Source organism: Panulirus ornatus, chromosome 8 (genome assembly GCF_036320965.1).
Source record: "Panulirus ornatus isolate Po-2019 chromosome 8, ASM3632096v1, whole genome shotgun sequence".
NCBI lineage: Eukaryota > Metazoa > Arthropoda > Malacostraca > Decapoda > Palinuridae > Panulirus > Panulirus ornatus.
In genome coordinates, this window is record NC_092231.1 from 26,774,424 (window position 1) to 26,797,470 (window position 23,047).

General features: G+C 40.7%; 1 protein-coding gene across 18 annotated transcripts in view; it reads left to right on the plus strand.

Annotated features, from left to right (window-relative positions):
- Positions 1-23,047, plus strand: part of LOC139749872 (CUGBP Elav-like family member 4) — a 1,199,110-nt gene that overhangs the window by 1,065,438 nt on the left and 110,625 nt on the right. For all 18 annotated transcript variants that reach the window (XM_071664229.1, XM_071664237.1, XM_071664228.1 and 15 more), the window contains one exon: positions 20,563-20,640. In XM_071664229.1, the coding sequence (XP_071520330.1) occupies positions 20,563-20,640 (78 nt within the window). The remainder of the gene's footprint in view (positions 1-20,562; positions 20,641-23,047) is intronic.

Below are 23,047 nucleotides of genomic sequence, written 5' to 3' on the forward strand. Positions count from 1 at the left end.
TTAACTGCCTCATTGCTCTCCTTCGCATTTAAATCACCCATCACTAATAACCGGTCTTGTGCATCAAAGCTGCTAAGAACTCACGCAGCTGCTCCCAAAACACTTGGCTTTCATGACCAGGTGCATAAGCACCAATAATCACCCATCTCTCTCCATCCACTTTCAGTTTTTTACACCCACATCAATCAAGAAATTTCTTTCTTACACTCTTTCACATGCTCCTACAATTCCTACTTCAGGAGTAGTGCCACTCCTTCTTAAATCATGTCCTCTCACCAACTCCTGACTTTACTCCTAAGACTTTTCCAAACCATTTACCCTTGAGTTTTGTTTCACTCAGGGCCAGGACATCCAAGTTTCTTTCCTCAAACGTACTACCTATCTCTCCTTTTTTTCTCATTTTGGTTATATCCACACACATTCACCCCAATCTGAGCCCTTGAGGAGGATGAGCACTCCCTGCTTGACTCCTTCTACTCTTTCCCCTTTTAGAAATTGAATTACAAGGATGCGAGGGTTTCCAGCCCCTCGCTCCCGCCCCCTTTAGTCGCCTTCTACGACACACAGGGAATACGTGGGAAGTATTCTTTTTGCCTTATCACCAGGGATTATTATTGTTATTATTACTATACTTTGTCCCTGTCTCCCGCTTTAGCGAGGTAGCGCAAGGAAACAGACAATAGAATGGCCCAATCCACCCACATACACATGTATATACATAACCACATGTATATACATAAACGGCCACACACACACACACACACACACACACACACACACACACACACACACACACATACATACATATAATTATTATTATCATAATTATTATACTTGATCACTGTTTCCTGTGTCAGTGAGGTAGAGCCAAGTAACATGAAGAATGGCTCATGCACTCATATACAGACATATATATATACATAGCCGCCCATACACGCACATATACATACATATACATATACACATATGTACATATTCATACTTGTTTGCCTTCATCCATTCCTGGCACTACCCTGCCCCAAAGGAAGTAGCATCACTATCCCCTGCTTCAGCAAGGTAACACAAGGAAAATAGACAAATAAGGCTGCATTTGTTCACTCTCAGTCTCTTGCTGTCTTGTGCAATGCACCAAGACCACAGCATCCTTTCCACATCCAGGCCCCACAGACCTTTCCTTGGTTTACTCCAGACATTTCACAAGCCCTGTATCAGTCCATTGCAGCAAGTTCACCCCGGTATACCACATCGTTCCAGTTCACTCTGTATTTTGCACGCCTACTCACATACGTACACTAATGTTTATCTCTCTTTTTAAACCAGGTATTCCCAATCACCAGTCCTTTTTCAGCACACAAGTCTGCAAACTCTTCACCATTTCCATTTACAACACTGAATTCCCCATGTACACCAATTATACCCTTACCTGCCACATTGCTCACCTTTGCACTCAAATCACCCATCACTATAACCCGGTCTCGTGCATCAAAGCTTCTAACACACTCACTCAGCTGCTCCCAAAACACTTGCCTCTCATGATCTTTCTTCTCATGACCAGGTGTATAGGTACCAATAATCACCAATCTCTCTCCATCCACTTTCAGTTTTACCCACATCAATCTAGAATTTACTTTCTTACACTCTATCACACACTATATCATATTATACATAATCGCTGTCTCCCACATCAGCAAGGTAGCTCCAGGAAACAGATGAAGACTAGTCCAACCATTCGTATACACATATATATACATAAATGGTCATATACGCACATATACATGTACATATCAACAAATACATACACACACAGACATATACATGTGTACACATGTACATATTCATACTTGCGTGCCTTCATCCAGAATGATGATGATAATATTTCATGCTTCGCTGTTTTCCTGCAGTAGCGAGGTAGTGCCTAGAGCAGATGAAGAAAGGCTGCATCCACTCACATCCATTCTCTAGCTGTCATGTGTAATGCACCGACACCACAGCCAGAACCAGACCTCACAGAAATTGGTTGGTTTTCCCAGGCTGTTTCATAGGCACTGGTGCAGTCCATTGACAGCATGTTGCCTGCATGTTCAGGCCTCAAGCACTCTATAATCTTTTTTGCTCCACCCTTTCATCTCCAATTTGGTATACCCCTTCTCCTTGTCCCCTCCTTGTTCTCTTTGTCATCCTCTGCTTACTTATTATCTCTATATGTCCAAACCATTGCATCAGTCCCTCTTCATCTTATTACCACACCTGTTTCATACCCTCTCATTACTCACTGGATCAATCCTTCTCACATAGTATAGTGTCCTTGAACATTTTATTTCCAACTCATCCACCCTCAGCACATCCTTATCTATAGCCCATACCATGCATCAGTACATCACTGTTATTGCTGTACCTTAAAACAAACCCATTTTTGTGCTCTCAGATAATGATCTTTCTTTCCACACATTTCTCAGTACTTGCAGAACCTTTGCCATTTCACCCATCATTTAACACTTCTGTTCCATGGTTCCATTGACAGCCATGTCCACTCCCGGTTATTTAAAGCATTCAACTTCCTCCAGATTTTCACAATTCAAACTCTTACCCCAACTAACTTGTTCCTAACCTAATAACCTTGCTTGTATTCACATTTACTCTAAAATTCCTCCTTTTTGCAGTTTCTCACTCAAAAATGTCTTGTGCTGTGTCATCAGCAAAAGACAACTGACTCTCACTACAGTGCCCCCCTCCCCAACCTCCTACTGATTGCATACTCGCCCCATTATCCAAGACTCTTTCATTTACCTCCCTCCATCCCATCCACAAACAGTTTAGATAGCCATAGTGACTAAACACACCCCTGCAGCATACCCACCTTCACATGGAACCGCTCATTCTCCTCTCTGTTTGTACTCGCTCACATGCCTTACACTCTTGATGAAAATTTCTTGCCGCTTCTAGTAGCTTTCCTCCAACACCACATATTTGTAAGACCTTCCAAAAGGCATCCCTATCATATGCTTTCTCGAAATCCATGAATACCACATCTAAATCCTCCTCTTTCTCGAAATATTTCTCATATACATTCTTTAAAGCAGACACCTGATCCACACCTCTTCTACCACTCCTGAAACCACATTTTTGCTCACCGATCTGATGTTGTGTACATGCCTCTATCCTCTCAATCACCACATTCCTATACAACCCACCAGGTTCACTCAGCAGACTTATACATCTTTACATTGAATGCTCACCTTTGTCTTCCTTGCATTTATACATTGGCACTATATTTGTGTTCTGCCAATCCTCTGGAAGCTCACCATGATCCTTATATACATTGAAAATCATAACGAACTGACCAGCAACACAGTTATTCCCTTTCTAAAGAAATTCAACTACTGTACAGTCCACTACAGCTACGTTACCAGATTTCATTTTACGCTAAACTTTCACCACCTCTTCTCTCTTCACCAAGCCACATTTTCTGACTCACTTTGCATACCTCCCTGACCCAAACACCTTACATCTGCCGTCGTGTCATCAAACTCATTTAACGTTCCTTCAGAATACTCATTCCATCTCCTCTGCAATCTCATTAGTACCTGTTACCACTTCCCCATTTGCCCACCTTCATCGATGTTCCCATTTGTTCTCTTGCTTTTGCCATTATCAGCCTCCTAAAGCACATTCTCCCAGAAGTTTACTGATACTCCTTCACCCTAACTTTGATTTGCCCTCTTTTTCAACACCCTCTTTCCCTCTTCCCAGTTTCTCATGTACATTGCCCAGTCATTTGTTTCTCTGTAAGTACTGCCCATACACCTCTCTTTTCTCTTTCATTAGCAACTTTACTTCACCATCCCACCAGTCACTGCCCTTTTTAACCTGCCCACCCCTCACCTTCCACATGCCACACACTCCTCTTCCACATACCAGCACTGCATCCCTAAATTCCTTCTATTCCTCATACCCTTGCTTTATTACTCTCAGCTTTTGCCATTCTACACCCAGTCTCCCCTAGTATTCATTCATGCAAGCCTGTTTTGCAAGCTCACTTACTTTTACTCTGTCTTACCATCCATATTGTTTCCTCATTTCTGAAAACTCAGCAAATCTTCACCCTTACCTCCACCAGGTAATGATCAGACATCCCAACACGTTCACATCCAAGAGTCTCTCCTTTGCACATTTCTAATTCAGTATGTAATCCAATTATATACATTTACTGATTTTATTAGACACCCACATATATTTGTGTATGTCCCAATCACTAGTCCTTTTTCAGCTCACAACTCTACAGTTTGTTTCAACGTATACATACATATACATATATACACATGTGCATATTCATACATGCTGCCTTCATCCATTCCCACCACCATCCGCCACTCATGAAATGAAAACCCCCTCCCCCCGCGCGCGCGCGCGAGGTAGCGCTAGGAAAAGACAACAAAGGCCACATTCGTTCACAGTCAGTCTCTAGCTGTCATGTGTAATGCACCGAAACCACAGCTCCCTTTCCACATCCAGGCCCCACAAAACTTTCCATGGTTTACCCCAGACGCTTCACTTAGCCTGGTTCAATCTATTGACAGCACGTGGACCCCGGTATACCATATCATTCCAATTCACTCTATTCCTTGCCCTCCTTTCACCCTCCACCATGTTCAGGCCCCGATCACTCAAAATCTTTTACACTCCATCCTTCCACCTCCAATTTGGTCTCCCACTTCTTCTCGTTCCCTCCACCTCTTGACACATATATCCTCTTTCTCATTCTTTCCTCCCTCTTTCTCTCCATGTGACCAAACCATTACAATACACCCTCTTCTGCTCTCTCAACCACATTCTTTTTATTACCAGACATCTCTCTTACCCTTTCATTACTTAATCGATCAAACCACCTCACACCACATATTGTCCTCAAACATTTCATTTCCAACACATCCACCCTCCTCCGCACAACCTTATCTATACCCCATGTCTCACAACCATATAACATTATTGGAGCCACTATTCCTTCAAACATTCCCATTTTTGCTCTCCGAGTTAACGTTCTCATCTTCCACACATTCTTCAACACTCCCAGAACCTTCGCCCCCTCCCCCACCCTGTGACTCACTTAAGCTTCCATGGTTCCATCCGCTGCTAATTCCACTCCCAGATATCTAAAGCATTTCACTTCCTCCAGTTTTTCTTCATTCAAACTTACCTCCCAGTTGACTTGTCCCTCAACCCGACTGAACCTAATAACCTTGCTCTTATTCACATTCACTTTCAGCTTTCTTCTTTCACACACTTTACCAAACTCAGTCACCAGCTTCTGCAGTTTCTCACCCGAATCAGCCACCAGCGCTGTATCATCAGCGAACAACAACTGACTCACTTCCCAAGCCCTCTTATCCACAACAGACTGCGTACTTGCCCCTCTCTCCAAAACACTTGCATTCACCTCCCGAACAACCCCATCCATAAACAAATTAAACAACAATGGAGGCATCACGAACCCCTGCCACAAACCGACATTCACTGGGAACCAATCACTTTCCTCTCTTCCTACTCATACACGTGCCTTACATCCTCAATAAAAAACTTTCCACTGCTTCATCAGCTTACTTCCCACACCATATACTCTTAATACTTTCCACAGAGCATCTCTATCAACTTTATCATATGCTCTCTCCAGATCCATAAATGCTACATACAAATCCATCTGTTTTTTCTAAGTATTTCTCACATACATTCTTCAAGGCAAACATCTGATCCACATATCCTCTACCACTTCTGAAACCCGACTGCTCTTCCCCAATCTGATGCTCTGTACATGCTTTTACCCACTCAATCAATACCCACCCATATAGTTTCCCAGGAATACTCAACAAACTTATGACTGTATTTTGAACACTCACCTTTATCCCTCTTGCCTTTGTACAGTGGTACTATGCATGCATTCCGCCAATCCTTAGGCATTTCACCATGAACCATACATACATGAAATATCCTCACCAACCACTTAACAATACAGTCACCCCGTTTTTTAATAAATTCCACAGCAACTCCCTCCAACCCGCCGCCTTGCCGGCTTTCCTCTGCAAAGCTTTCACTACCTCTTCTCTTTTTACTAAATCACTCTCCCTAACCCCTTCACTTCGCACACCACCTCGACCAAAACACCCTATATCTGCCACTCTATCATCAAACACATTCAACAAACCTTCAAAATACTCTCTCCATCTCTCTCTCACTTCACCACTAATTGTTATTGCCTCCCCATTTGCCCCCTTCACCGATGTTCCCATTTGTTCTCTTGTCTTACGCACTTTATTTACCTCTTCCAAAACATCTTCTTATTCTCCCTAAAATTCAGTGATACTCTCTCACCCCAACTCTCATTCGCCCTCTTTTTCACCTCTTGCACCTTTCTCTTGACCTCTTGCCTCTTTCCTTTATACATCTCCCAGTCATGTTCACTATTTCCCTGCAAGAATTGCTTCTCTCTTCTCTTTCACTAACAATCTAACTTTCACCACTCACTCCCCTTTCTAATCTGCCCACCTCCCACCTTTCTCATGCCACAAGTATCTTTTGCGCAAGCCATCACTGCTTCCCTGAATACTTCCCATTTCTCCCCAACTCCCCTTACGTTTTATGCTCTCATCTTTTTCCATTCTGCACTCAATCTCTCCTGGTACTTCCTCACACGTCTCCTTTCCAGGTTCAATTACTCTCACCGCTCTCTTCACCCCAACATTCTGTTGTTATTTTTGTCAATATTATTATTAACATTATTATTATTATTATTATTATTATTATTATTATTATTATTATTATAATAATAATTATTATTATTATCATTATTATTATTATTATTATTATTATTATTATTATTATTATTATCATCATTTCTATCATTATTATTATTATTATTAACATTATTATTATTATTATTATTATATTATCATTATTATTATTATTATTATTATTATTATTATTATTATTATTATCATTATTATTATCGTTGTCCAGGACCAGTTTTCAAGAAGGGTTTTAATATTCCTCAGGATCTTTCTAAAAGTTTCTGCAACCCAAAGTTGAGTAATTTCCACTGGCAGGGAAATGTAGACTCTTTATGGTAACAAGTTCTTTGGCGAGACTGTACCTTTAATGATGCAGCCTCAACAATGGTGAATTTTAGCTCCTGTTAAACCTCATGCTGGCATTCTGGTGAAATCTCATGCACGCCAAGTTAGGAGAAAACTCGTTGACGCGGGGACTGGTAATATACATACACTGACTAACCTGCAGAATTTGGATTCTTTGGGACCTAAACCTTTCAGAATTTGAGAATTTTGAAATTAACATGCAAAAATTATGTGATTGTCCAAGACAGACTGTGATTGCCTTGGACAATCACGTGTTTACCAAATGGCGTCCTAGCTACGTCTCTTCGTTGTATATCAGCTGACATACATTTCTTTCTTGTATCTCCCCTGATGATGTGAGTATTACATGAAAGTGCACTTGGGAACTTATCGTGTTTCATTTTCCCGGTGGACTCATAGGAATATATATATATATATATATATATATATATATATATATATATATATATATATATATATATATATATATATATATTTTTTTTTTTTTTTTTTTTTTTTTTTTTGTCGCTGTCTCCCGCGTTTGCGAGGTAGCGCAAGGAAACAGACGAAAGAAATGGCCCAACCCACCCCCCATACACATGTATATACATACGTCCACACACGCAAATATACATACCTACACAGCTTTCCATGGTTCACCCCAGACGCTTCACATGCCTTGATTCAATCCACTGACAGCACGTCAACCCCGGTATACCACATCGCTCCAATTCACTCTATTCCTTGCCCTCCTTTCACCCTCCTGCATGTTCAGGCCCCGATCACACAAAATCTTTTTCACTCCATCTTTCCACCTCCAATTTGGTCTCCCTCTTCTCCTCGTTCCCTCCACCTCCGACACGTATATCCTCTTGGTCAATCTTTCCTCACTCATTCTCTCCATGTGACCAAACCATTTCAAAACACCCTCTTCTGCTCTCTCAACCACGCTCTTTTTATTTCCACACATCTTTCTTACCCTTACGTTACTTACTCGATCAAACCACCTCACACCACACATTGTCCTCAAACATCTCATTTCCAGCACATCCATCCTCCTGCGCACAACTCTATCCATAGTCCACGCCTCGCAACCATACAACATTGTTGGAACCACTATTCCTTCAAACATACCCATTTTTGCTTTCCGAGATAATCTCGACTTCCACACATTCTTCAAGGCTCCCAGAATTTTCGCCCCCTCCCCCACCCTATGATCCACTTCCGCTTCCATGGTTCCATCCTCTGCCAGATCCACTCCCAGATATCTAAAACACTTCACTTCCTCCAGTTTTTCTCCATTCAAACTCACCTCCCAATTGACTTGACCCTCAACCCTACTGTACCTAATAACCTTGCTCTTATTCACATTTACTCTTAACTTTCTTCTTTCATGGTGAGGTGCCTGAGGATTGGCGGAATGCTTGCATAGTGCCATTGTACAAAGGCAAAGGGGATAAGAATGAGTACTCAAATTACAGAGGTATAAGTTTGTTGAGTATTCCTGGGAAATTATATGGGAGGGTATTGATTGAGAGGGTGAAGGAATGTACAGAGCATCAGATTGGGGAAGAGCAGTGTGGTTTCAGAAGTGGTAGAGGATGTGTGGATCAGGTGTTTGCTTTGAAGAATGTATGTGAGAAATACTTAGAAAAGCAAATGGATTTGTATGTAGCATTTATGGATCTGGAGAAGGCATATGATAGAGTTGATAGAGATGCTCTGTGGAAGGTATTAAGAATTTATGGTGTGGGAGGCAAGTTGTTAGAAGCAGTGAAAAGTTTTTATCGAGGATGTAAGGCATGTGTACGTGTAGGAAGAGAGGAAAGTGATTGGTTCTCAGTGAATGTAGGTTTGCGGCAGGGGTGTGTGATGTCTCCATGGTTGTTTAATTTGTTTATGGATGGGGTTTTTAGGGAGGTGAATGCAAGAGTTTTGGAAAGAGGGGCAAGTATGAAGTCTGTTGGGGATGAGAGAGCTTGGGAAGTGAGTCAGTTGTTGTTCGCTGATGATACAGCGCTGGTGGCTGATTCATGTGAGAAACTGCAGAAGCTGGTGACTGAGTTTGGTAAAGTGTGTGAAAGAAGAAAGTTAAGAGTAAATGTGAATAAGAGCAAGGTTATTAGGTACAGTAGGGTTGAGGGTCAAGTCAATTGGGAGGTGAGTTTGAATGGAGAAAAACTGGAGGAAGTGAAGTGTTTTAGATATCTGGGAGTGGATCTGGCAGCGGATGGAACCATGGAAGCGGAAGTGGATCATAGGGTGGGGGAGGGGGCGAAAATTCTGGGAGCCTTGAAGAATGTGTGGAAGTCGAGAACATTATCTCGGAAAGCAAAAATGGGTATGTTTGAAGGAATAGTGGTTCCAACAATGTTGTATGGTTGCGAGGCGTGGGCTATGGATAGAGTTGTGCGCAGGAGGATGGATGTGCTGGAAATGAGATGTTTGAGGACAATGTGTGGTGTGAGGTGGTTTGATCGAGTAAGTAACGTAAGGGTAAGAGAGATGTGTGGAAATAAAAGAGCGTGGTTGAGAGAGCAGAAGAGGGTGTTTTGAAATGGTTTGGGCACATGGAGAGAATGAGTGAGGAAAGATTGACTAAGAGAATATATGTGTCGGAGGTGGAGGGAACGAGGAGAAGAGGGAGACCAAATTGGAGGTGGAAAGATGGAGTGAAAAAGATTTTGTGTGATCGGGGCCTGAACATGCAGGAGGGTGAAAGGAGGGCAAGGAATAGAGTGAATTGGAGCGATGTGGTATACCGGGGTTGACGTGCTGTCAGTGGATTGAATCAGGGCATGTGAAGCGTCTGGGGTAAACCATGGAAAGCTGTGTAGGTATGTATATTTGCGTGTGTGGACGTATGTATATACATGTGTATGGGGGTGGGTTGGGCCATTTCTTTCGTCTGTTTCCTTGCGCTACCTCGCAAACGCGGGAGACAGCGACAAAGCAAAAAAAAAAAAAAAAAAAAAAAATATATATATATATATATATATATATATATATATATATATATATATATATATATATATATATATATATATATATATATGTATATATATATATATATATATATATATATATATATATATATATATATATATATATATATATATCGCAGCAGGGGCGTGTGATATCCCCATCCACAACAAACTGCATACTTGCCCCTCTCTCCAAAACTCTTGCATTTGCGTCCCTAGCCATCCCATCCATAAACAGATTAAACAACCATTAAGACATCACGAACCCCTGCCACACACCGACATTCACTGGGAAGCATTCACTCTCCTATCTATCTACTTCTACACATACCTTATTTCCTTGGTAAAAACTTTTCACTGCTTCTAGCAACTCACCTCCCTCACCATATACTTTTAAAACCTTCCACAAAGCATCTCTATCAACCCTAGTGTATATCTTCTCTAAAATCATAGATACTACACACAGATCCATCTGTTTTTCCAAGTATTTCTCACACACATTTTTCAAAGCAAACACCAGATCCACACATCCTATACCACTTCTAAAACCATACCTCTTTTCTCCAATCTGATGCTCTGTACATGCCTTTATCCTCTCAATCGATACCCTCCCATATAATTTCCCAGGAATACTCAACAAGCTTATGCCTCTTTAATTTGAACACTCACCTTTATCCCCTTTGCCTTTGTACATTGGCTCTATACATGCATTCTGTCAATCCTCAGGCACTTCACCATGATCCATACATACACTGAATATCCTTACCAACCAATCAACAACAATCACCCCATTTTTTAATAAATTCCTCTGCAATACCAGCCAAACCCGCTGCCTTGCCGGCTTTCATCTTCAGCAAAGCTTTCAGTACCTCTTCTCTCTTTACCAAACCATTCTCTGACCCTCTCACTTCACACACCACCTCGACCAAAACACCCTATATCTGCCACTCTATCATCAAACACATTCAACAAGCTTTCAAAATGCTCAACCCATCTCCTCACTTCACCACTACTTGTTATCACCTCCCCATTAGCCCCCTTCACCGATGTTCCCATTTGTTCTCTTGTATTATGCACTTTATTTTCCTCCTTCCAAAACATCTTTTTATCATCCCTAGAATTTAATGATAGTCTCACCCCAACTCTCGTTTGCCCTCTTTTTCACCTCTTGTACCTTTCTCTTGACCACCTGCCTCTTTCTTTTATACATCTCCCAGTTATTTGCACTATTTCCCTGCTAAAATTATTCAAACGCCTCTCTTCCTACCAACATTCTTCTTTTCTGAAAACCTCTACAAATCTTCACCTTCGCCTCCACAAGATAAAGATCAGACATACCTCTAGTTGCCCCTCTCAGCACATTACCATCCAAAAGTCTCTTTCATGCACCTATCAATTAACACGTAATCCAGTAACGCTCACTGGCCATCTATCCTACTTACATATACTTATGTATATCTCTCTTTTTAAAGTAGGTATTCCCAATCACCACTCCTTTTTCAGCTCACAAATCTCCAAGCTCTCCACCATTTCCATTTACAACACTGAACACCCTATGTACACCAATTATACCCTAAACTGCCACAATACTCACCTTTGCATGCAAATCACCCATCACTATAACCCGGTCTCGTACATGAAAGCTGCTAATACACTCACTCATCTACTCCCAAAACACTTGCCTCTCATGATCTTTTTCTCATGACCAGGTGCATAGGCACCAATAATCACCCATCTCTCTCCATTCACTTTCAGTTTTTACCCATATCACTCTTACACTCTATCACATACTCCCATACCTCCTGCTTCAGGAGTAATACTACTCCTTCCTTTGCTCTTGTCCTCTCACCGACCCTGACTTTACTCCCAAGACATTCCCAAACCACTCTTCCCCTTTACCCTTGAGCTTCGTTTCACTCAGAGCCAAAACATCTAGGTTCCTTTCCTTAAACATACTACCTATCTATCCTTTTTTCTCATCTTGGTTACATCCACACACATTTAGACACCCCAATTTGAGCCTTTGTGGAGGATGATCACTCCCCGCATGACTCCTCTTCTGTTTTCACTATTAGAAAGTTAAATACAAGGAGGAGAGGGTTTCTAGCCTCCCGCTCCCGTCCCTTTAGTCGCCCTCTACGACACGCGGGAAATACATGGGAAGTATTCTTTCTCCCCTATCTCCAGGGATATATATATATATATATATATATATATATATATATATATATATATATATATATATATAGTTTCGCCATACATTCACCATTTCCCTCGTTAGTCGCGTCAAGAACAGAGGACTGAGCCTTAGAGCCAAAAATCTTCACTTGGCCCCTTTCTCTGTACCTTTTTTTTTCAAAAATTAGAAACTGGAGAGCAGTAATTCCAGCCCCCACTCCCACCCCTTTTAGTTGCCATCTATGAAATGTAGGGAGTACGTGGAAAGTATTCTTTTTCCCATTCCCCAGGGATAGTGTATATTACACTTTCGTGTTATAATCATATCATCAAGGGAGATACAAGAAAGGAATATAAGTCAGTTGATTTACAACAAAGAGATGTAGCTAGGACGCCTTTTATTAACAAGTGATTGTCCAAGACTCATGCACATTCGCCATTTCCCGCTTTAGTGAGGTAACATCAACAACAGAGTACTGAGCTTAAGAGGAAAAAAGAAATCTCCCTTGGCCCCCTCCTCTGTTCCTTCTATTGTTTACCAAATGGCGTCCTAGCTACGTCTCTTCATTGTATATCAACTGACTTATATTTCTTTCATGTATCTCCCATGAAGCCGTGATTACTACACGAAAGTGCATTTGGGAACTTATCGTGTTTCATTTTCCCTGCGGACTCATAGGAATATATTTTATATTTATTATTTATTATACTTTGTCACTGTCTCCTGCGTCAGCAAGGTAGCACAAGGAAACAGACGAAAGAATAGTCCTACCCACCCACATACACTTGTATATACACACACGCACATATACATACCTTTCATACATATATTCATACATTTCATTGTATACATACATATACAAACACAGACAAACACATATATACACATGTACATGTACTTGCTGCCCTCAGCAATTTCCGTCGCCACTCCCCACACATGAAATGACACCCCCCCTCCCCTAGCACGAGAGTGAGGTAGCGCTAGGAAAAGACAACAAAGGCCACATTCGTTCACACTCAGTCTCTAGCTATCATGTGCAATGCACCGAAACAGCAGCTCCCTCTCCACAGCTAGCTCCACAAAACTTTCCATGGTTTACCCCAGACACTTCACATGCCGACTATGGTATACCACATCATTCCAATTGACTCTATTCCTTGCACGCCTTTCACCCTCCTGCAGGTTCAGGCCCTAATAGCTCAAAATCCTTTTCACTCCATCCTTTCACCTCCTGTTTGGTCTCTTGCTTCTCTTTGTTCCTTCCACCTCTGACACATATATCCTCTTTGTCAATCTTTCCTCACTCATTTTCTCCATATGTCCATACCATTTTAATGCACCCTCTTCTGCTCTCTTCACCACATTCTTTTTATTACCACACATCTCTCTTAACCTTTCATTACTTACTCGATCAAACCAGATCACACCACACTTTTTCCTCTTTGTCAGTCTTTCTTCACTCATTCTCTCCAAGTGCCCAAACCATTTCAACACTCCCCCTTCTGCTCTCTCAACCGCACTCTTTTTGTTCCCACACACTCGCGTACCCTTTCATTACTTACTCAATCAAACCACCTCACACCACATATTGTCCTCAAACATTTCATTTCCAACACATCCACCCTCCTCTGCACCTGTATAGCACATGCCTTGCAACCATATAACCAGATAACAATCTATCTAGGCCCAGCTTAGATAGATTGGTGCTGTGTGGCAGGAACCAAGTGTGATGTTGGGATTTAAGGAACTTTGTTAAGCACTGGCATCTGATGAGGTGGATTGTCTTCACGAAACATGTCATACTGTATGTATGGGAAAATTACTTATTAACTGAAGATATATATATCCCAGGGGATAGAGGAGAAAGAAGACTTCCCATGTATTCTCTGCATGTCGTAAAAGGCAACTGAAAGGGGGAGTGGGGGGGCTGGAAATCCTCCCCCTCCCATTTCTTTTTAATTTTCCAATAGAAGGAACAGAGAAGGGGGCCAAGTGAGGATATTCCCTCTAAGGCTCAGTCCTCTGTTCATAACACTACTTCACTGAGGGAAATAGCAAATATGTACAAAAAATGATATATATATATATATATATATATATATATATATATATATATATATATATATTTTTTTTTTTTTTTTTTTTTAATACATATATATATATATATATATATATATATATATATATATATATATATATATATATATATATATATATACCTGGGGATAGGGGATTAAGAATACTTCCCACGTATTCCCTGCGTGTCGTAGAAGGCGACTAAAAGGGGAGGGAGCAGGGGGCTGGAAATCCTCCCCTCTCGTTTTTTTTAATTTTCCAAAAGAAGGAACAGAGGGGGGGGGGGCCAGGTGAGGATATTCCACAAAGGCCCAGTCCTCTGTTCTTAACGTGCCCCTCGCTAACGCGGGAAATGGCGAATAGTTTAAAAGAAAGAAAGAATATATGGTAGAAGTCATAAGAAAGGTGCAATAGGTGAAAAAGAGGGCAAATGAGAGTTGGGGTGAGAAAGTATCATTAAATTTAGGGAGGATAAAAAGATGTTTTGGAAGGAGGTAAGCGTAAGACAAGAGAACAAATGGGGTCATAGGTGAAGGGGGCTAATGGGGAGGTAATAACAAGCAGTGGTGATGTGAGAAGGAGATGGAATGAGTATTTTGAAGGTTTGTTAAATGTGTTAAATGATAGAGTGGCAGATATAAGGTGTTTTGGTCGAGGTGGTGTGCGAAGTGAGAGGGTCAGGGAGAATGATTTGGTGAACAGAGAAGAGGTAGTGAAAGCTTTGCGGAAGATGTAAGCCGGCAAGGCAACAGGTTTGGAAGGTATTGCAGTGGAATTTAATGAAAAAGGTGGTGACTGTTGTTGACTGGTTGGTGAAGATATTCAATGTATGTATGGCTCATAGTGAAGTGCGTGAGGATTGGCGGAATGCATGCATAGTGCCATTGTACAAAGGCAAAGGGGATAAAGGTAAGTGTTCAAGTTTCAGAGGTTTGTTGAGTATGTACGGCTCATAGTGAAGTGCCTGAGGATTGGCGGAATGCATGCATAGTGCCATTGTACAAAGGCAAAGGGGATAAAGGTGAGTGTTCAAGTTTCAGAAGTTTGTTGAGTATTCCTGGGAAATTATATGGGAGGGTATTGATTGAGAGGGTGAAAGCATGCACAGAGCATCAGATTGGGGAGGAGCAGTGTGGTTCAGAAGTGGTAGAGGATGTGTGGATCAGGTCCTTTCTCTGCAGAATATATGTGAGAAATACTTAGAAAAACAAATGGATTTGTATGTAGCATTTATGGATCTGGAGAAGGCATATGATAGAGTTGATAGAGATGCTCTGTGGAAGGTATTAAGAGTATTGGTGTGGGAGGCAAGTTGCTAGAAGCTGTGAAAAGTTTTTATCAAGGATGTGAGGCATGTGTACGAGGAGGAAGAGAGGAAAGTGATTGGTTCTCAGTGAATGTCGGTTTGCGATAGGGGTGTGTGATGTCTCCATGGTTGTTTAATTTATTTATGAATGGGGTTGTTAGGGAGGTAATGCAAGAGTTTTGGAGAGAGGGGTAAGTATGCAGTCTGTTGTGGATGAGAGGGCTTAGGAAGTGAGTCATTTGTTGTTTGCTGATGATACAGCGCTGTTGGCTGATTCGGGTGAGAAACTGCAGAAGTTGGTGACTGAGTTTGGTAAAGTGTGTGAAAGAAGAAAGCTGAGAGTAAATGTGAATATGAGCAAGGTTATTAGGAACAGTAGGGTCGAGGGACAAGTCAATTGGGAGGTAAGTTTGAATGGAGAGTCAGTTGTTATTCGCTGGTGGCTGATTCGGGTGAGAAACTGTGGAAACTGGTGACTGAGTGTGGTAAAGTGTGTGAAAGAAAAAAGCTGAGAGTAGATGTGAATAAGAGCAAGATTAATAGGTACAGTAGGGTTGAAGGACAAGTCAATTGGGAGGTAAGTTTGAATGGAGAAAAACTTGAGGAAGTGAGTTGTTTTAGATATCTGGGAGTGGATATGGCAGCTAATGGAACCATAGAAACGGAAGTGAGTCACAGGGTGGGGCAGGGGGGCGAAAATTCTGGGAGCGTTGAAAAATGTGTGGACGACGAGAACAGTATCTTGGAAAGCAAAAATGGGTATGTTCGAAAGAATAGTGGTTCAAACAATTTTATATGGTTGCGAGGCGTGAGCTATAGATATGGTTGAGATGTTTGAGGACAATATGTGGTGTGAGGTGGTTTGACCGAGTAAGTAATGAAAGGGTAAGAGAGATTATTATTTTTTTTTTTTTTTATTATACTTTGTCGCTGTCTCCCGCGTTTGCGAGGTAGCGCAAGGAAACAGACGAAAGAAATGGCCCAACCCCCCCCCATACACATGTATATACATACGTCCACACACGCAAATATACACACCTACACAGCTTTCCATGGTTTACCCCAGACGCTTCACATGCCTTGATTCAATCCACTGACAGCACGTCAACCCCGGTATACCACATCGCTCCAATTCACTCTATTCCTTGCCCTCCTTTCACCCTCCTGCATGTTCAGGCTCCGATCACACAAAATCTTTTTCACTCCATCTTTCCACCTCCAATTTGGTCTCCCTCTTCTCCTCGTTCCCTCCACCTCCGACACATATATCCTCTTGGTCAATCTTTCCTCACTCATTCTCTCCATGTGCCCAAACCACTTCAAAACACCCTCTTCTGCTCTCTCAACCACGCTCTTTTTTATTTCCACACATCTCTCCTACCCTTACGTTACTTACTCGATCAAACCACCTCGCACCACACATTGTCCTCAAACATCTCATTTCCAGCACATCCATCCTCCTGCGCACAACTCTATCCATAGCCCACGCCTCGCAACCATACAACATTGTTGGAACCACTATTCCTTCAAACATACCCATTTTTGCTTTCCGAGATAATGTTCTCGACTTCCACACATTCTTCAAGGCCCCCAGAATTTTCGCCCCCTCCCCCACCCTATGATCCACTTCCGCTTCCATGGTTCCATCCGCTGCCAGATCTACTCCCAGATATCTAAAACACTTCACTTCCTCCAGCTTTTCTCCATTCAAACTCACCTCCCAATTGACTTGACCCTCAACCCTACTGTACCTAATAACCTTGCTCTTATTCACATTTACTCTTAACTTTCTTCTTCCACACACTTTACCAAACTCAGTCACCAGCTTCTGCAGTTTCTCACATGAATCAGCCACCAGCGCTGTATCATCAGCGAACAACAACTGACTCACTTCCCAAGCTCTCTCATCCCCAACAGACTTCATACTTGCCCCTCTTTCCAAAACTCTTGCATTTACCTCCCTAACAACCCCATCCATAAACAAATTAAACAACCATGGAGACATCACACACCCCTGCCGCAAACCTACATTCACTGAGAACCAATCACTTTCCTCTCTTCCTACACGTACACATGCCTTACATCCTCGATAAAAACTTTTCACTGCTTCTAACAACTTGCCTCCCACACCATATATTCTTAATACCTTCCACAGAGCATCTCTATCAACTCTATCATATGCCTTCTCCAGATCCATAAATGCTACATACAAATCCATTTGCTTTTCTAAGTATTTCTCACATACATTCTTCGAAGCAAACACCTGATCCACACATCCTCTACCACTTCTGAAACCACACTGCTCTTCCCCAATCTGATGCTCTGTAAGAGAGATGTGTGGTAATAAAAAGAGTGGGGTTGAGAGAGCAGAAGAGGGTGTATTGAAATGGTTTGGTCACATGGAGAGAATGAGTGAGGAAAGATTGTTAGAGGTGGAGGGAACGAGGAGAAGTGGGAGAACAAATTGGAGGTGGAAGGTTGGAGTGAAAAAGATTTTTTTGAGTGATTGGGGCCTGTACATGCAGGACGGTGAAAGGCGTGCAAGGAATAGAGTGAATTGGAACACCGTGGTATACTGGGGTCGACATGCTGTCAATGGATTTAACCAGGGCATGTGAAGCGTCTGGGGTAAACCACGAAAAGTTTTGTGGGGCCTGTATGTGGAAAGGGAGCTGTGGTTTTGGTGCATTATACATGACAGCTAGAGACTGAGTGTGAATGAATGTGGCCTTTGTTGTCTTTTCCTAGTGCTACCTCGCACGCGTGCAGGGGGAGGGGGTTGTCATTTCATGTGTGGCGGGGTGGCAGCAAGTATGAATTATGTACATGTGTATATATTCATATGTCTGTGTATGTATATATATGTATATGGTGAAATGTATAGACATGTATATGTGTGAGTGTGGACGTGTATGTATATACATGTGTATGTTGGTGGGTTGGGCCATTCTTTTGTCTGTTTCCTTGTGCTACCTTGCTAATGTGGGAGACCGACAAAGTATAATGAATCAAATAAATAAATGTAAGGTAGAGTAAGGCCAGGACTGTAAAACTCTCCCTTTAATGCACAAAAAGTAATCAGAAATGAAATTCTCATATACTTTTCTATATCACATCTACAGGCATATATGCAACTACCTATCACTAACACACATACGAATACTTATACATACTTACTGAAGTACATGTGCAAGCAAACACCCTCACTTATGTGTCATTGGATTTATATATCTCTGGTTATTTATACTTGGCATATGTACCCTTAAGAACAGTTTTTGTTTTTCATGACTTTTATAGGAAAATCTCCCCAGTTCCCCTTCATGTGAGTTAATAACCTGTAGGTCACTATGTAGATCATTTATGGCATTAGAACCTGAAAATAAAATCATTATAAACTTATTTACATGAATAAAATCCATATTGTATGTTTAGCAGGATTGTTGTGCTACTTTCAAAGTTTGACCCCAAAAATTTCTTGTATTCTTTATTTTCATAATTTGTGTCACCCTGGCTTCGCAACCGTATGTAGAGATACTTTACATTATTTGCTTACATTCAACATGGTTGCGTGCTGAGCACCACATTAGCCAAGACTTTGGAGCAGAAAACACGGCATTTATAGTGTAGTTGTAATGCTTTAGTAGAACCAGCTTATTCAAACCAAGTGCGTGATTTTTGCTCCTCATAAATTGACTTTAAGCTTAGATCCCATCTCCCCCTCTACATTTAGCCAGTTAGACCATTAGTAACTTGCTGTATACTATATATTTTGTTAAGTTGTTGCCGTAATGGTTAAGCCCTCACCATGGGTAGACAGACGCTGCTTGCCGTCCTCCTGGGTGAACGTTGCCTCCACTTTGCTCGCCCTTTGGTCATGTTTAGATATTGCTTAGCTTAATACAGAAAGTGTTACTGTCTATTTTTGTACCATCCATCCACTGTATGTTAGCTTATATGTTATCTTGTGCTTCTCATTCTCTTTCTTACTTGACTTTACCAACCTTTTTGTTGTTTTTCATCCATATTTTACTGTTAGATATATCATATGTTGATATGGTTTTCGGTCTGTGTTGTAGATATATGTTTACTATTTTTTTTATATATCAAACTTCTCACTAACATCAGATTCATGAGTAGATGTTTTTCTTTAATGAGGTTTGTATTCAGTAGGAAAATGTAGTGTTCATTCCTCTTTGGTAATGTAATACTGTAAGATCTGTAATTTTTAAATACATGTGTAGTATTAAAGAGAACTAATAGTTATCTCTATTTTTGTATATAACCATATTGACTTGCAAAATTGTAAGCACAGCTGCACCTGCCGTGCATTTTTTGTTTCACTATTTTGCCATCGTTGACACTTTGCTACTAGATTCAATTTCATGAGCAATAGTCAGATTTTTTTTTTTCATGTGAATAGTAGTGTCCAGTGTACTGAATAGGAACATATTGATTAGATGGTGCTGGGATGTCTCCTAAGTTTAAATTTTCACACTATAATTGGGCCCAAACTTCCATCCAGTCACTATGTAAGAGCCAGTGTAATAGGATGAAAAATCAGATTCCAGATACAAGAATAAGATCACTAAATGGAAAAAAATTTCATCTTAAAGTAAGTAATCTTATGCTGTTGAAAATATTATTGAGTATAGTTATTACGGTAATACATTTATGGTACTAGTAGGAATTTGTATAATGAATTTTAGATTAAAACATTGAAATTCTGGATATTCAGCAGATTACAAAACACATAGATATACAGAAAAAGCTCAAGAGCTGTTCAGTAGTTCAGCAGTTACTTTAACATTCTACTAATCTACCTCCCAAAAAGTAGCAGTAAGGTCTGTTGACGTTGGTGAAGGGTAACCTAACCTAGCACCTTCACTCCGGCAGCCCAGCCTATCCCCAATGGTGAGGCGGCTACTCTGCAGCCTTCAGCAGCCTACCCGGGCATGCCTTATTCTGGGGTTGGTAAGTAGTTCTCCAAGATGTTTGGTACCTGTTTACATGTCTACCCTGCAATAACAGTTATTTTTTTTGATGTTGATGTTGCTCTTAGGGGTGATTTTGTGCGGTATCTGATGGTATATATATTTATATATATGTATATGTTTTTTTATTGAGCAGTATAGTCTTTGGTAATGTCATTAACAAAAAAGATATTGCTCTCACTTGTGAATATAGTTCCAATATTTTTGACATGCTATCAGGTATCTTTAGAAACGGGAAAAGTACGCTGCCATTCCCACATTCATCAGTATTATATATTACAAGTGTACTATATTCTTCCCCTATGCTTTGTATGTGGCTTTGTCGTTCACTTAATTTTTGTAATTTTTGCATGCTTTCTATAATTTTTGGTTGGTGTTCACCCCCTGTGTGGCCTCTTGTTCTTTAACTCACTCAGAGCTGGCATTTCAAGCCATTGAATTTAAATTCAACTGCTACTGCAACCTCCTCACATGAGGCTTTTCAGAAGTCAGTGAATACCCTTTTTAAGGTTTTAGAACAACCAACTTTTTGTATGTTAAAATGCACATGCACATGTGCACTTATAAACATAAGAATGCGTGCACGCACAAAAGTCACACCCTAAACTACTCAACATACACATTCAAAGAACTTTACTCATATGTATATGTATGCAAATACAGATTACCTATTATTATTATGATAATTATCATAATACAACCCTAGGACCCTGTTTTTAGGGCTTCTGCAGCTTTGAGGCTGCACTCCACTCAGGACTAGGGAAATAGACTCCTTTAGAGCAGGAAGTTCCCAGTGAACCAGTACTCCTTTCTGTCCATTAATGTTGAGACAACCTCAGTGAAAGTAACTATTTGCTTGCATTATGACTCCATGCAGGCATCTTACATAAATACATGCAGACCTACATTCATACACAGAAACTCACACACTTACAGATGTGTCAGGTTTGGAGGAACTCACTTATGGTGGCCAAGAAAGTGTATCTTTTTGGGTAAAGAAGGAAGTGGAGAGGTATTCTTTAATGTAAAAGTAGTAGTTGAACTGCCATAAGTAACATGGGAGTTTCCATAATGTAATTGCTGTATTTATTGTTCAGTCATCCCAGAAAATAGTGTTGAAGAACAGTCAAGAGAGCATCAGGAAAGCAAGAGATGCTATAGATCCTCAGTATAAGTTAAAAAGGAAGAAACAGTTTTTAGCCTAACTAGGCAACTCAGCAACCATCATAAATCACCTGAGGTGCTCTCTTTTTTCCTATATGAGACTAGGGATCAGTCCCTGAAAATAGCATGACTATAAAGAGGGCAAAGTAGAATAGATATAAAATGCCATGTCCAGAATTTACTAAATAAAAAAAATGGTACAATATTATTGGCAAAGATAGCTTTGGTGGGAATGAATGCATCAGCTTGACTGGTAAAGATAGATATGTCTAACATAAGGGAACCCAAGCAGTGTTGCGCTAGAGGAAATATCGCCATCAAGAGAGGAAATGGTGCATGTAATGGCTGGAAGGTTGGAGCATGGGCTGCTGGTAAGGGAGGGTAAAGATCATGATTTTGAATGATTCAAGGGTGAAGAAGCACAAAGGAAGGAGGCCAGATGACACTTCTGCCTAAGAATATTTGAAATACTTCAAAGTAAAGCTGTTGGCAATAATTCAGATGTGAAAACAGAAGATTCATGACGTAGATGAAAAAATTAAGAAACTAAGATGGCATTTTGAAGACAATGATGATGAATTTGTAATGCTTGAAAGGTAATAGTTTATTTTGGCATGTCTGAATATTACTGAAACAGTAAAGCAGATACTGGCAAGCTATAGTCTGGAAATGGTATGTGGGCTGATTAAAGGCCAGATTCAGTCTTGGGAGGTGAGGGGTCGCACTGGTTGGAAATAAGAAATATTACTAGAGGCATCTGGTAGTTGAGGTGCAACATTCCCCAGAAATGACCTGACAAAGAGAAGAGGAAAACGTAGCTATGATAAAGAAAAAACTTAAGACATAATTTTGTAATAAAGGGTAATTAAGGCAGGCAAAGAAAGCTGCATATTATGAGATATATTAGTATGTTCACTTAAGAATATATATCAAAGCAAGAGCAAGATAAAATCAAGGAAGCAGTCAGAAGAGGAGAAATAGGGGCCATAACGAGATGAGGACCCACAACACTAATGCATGTGTATTAGGGATGTCAAACACTGAGAGAATAGGTCTAAAAGTTGTGTATGTGAATACAGGTGTGCAGATAGTAACTAGCAAAGAACTAGTGTGTCGCAATGAACCAGCCAAAACCATACCAGATATCAGTGATGTTGATAAAATATATGGAGGATATAGAATTCAATCTAGCATTTTCTAAAAGACACATGGTAATAAGAAAT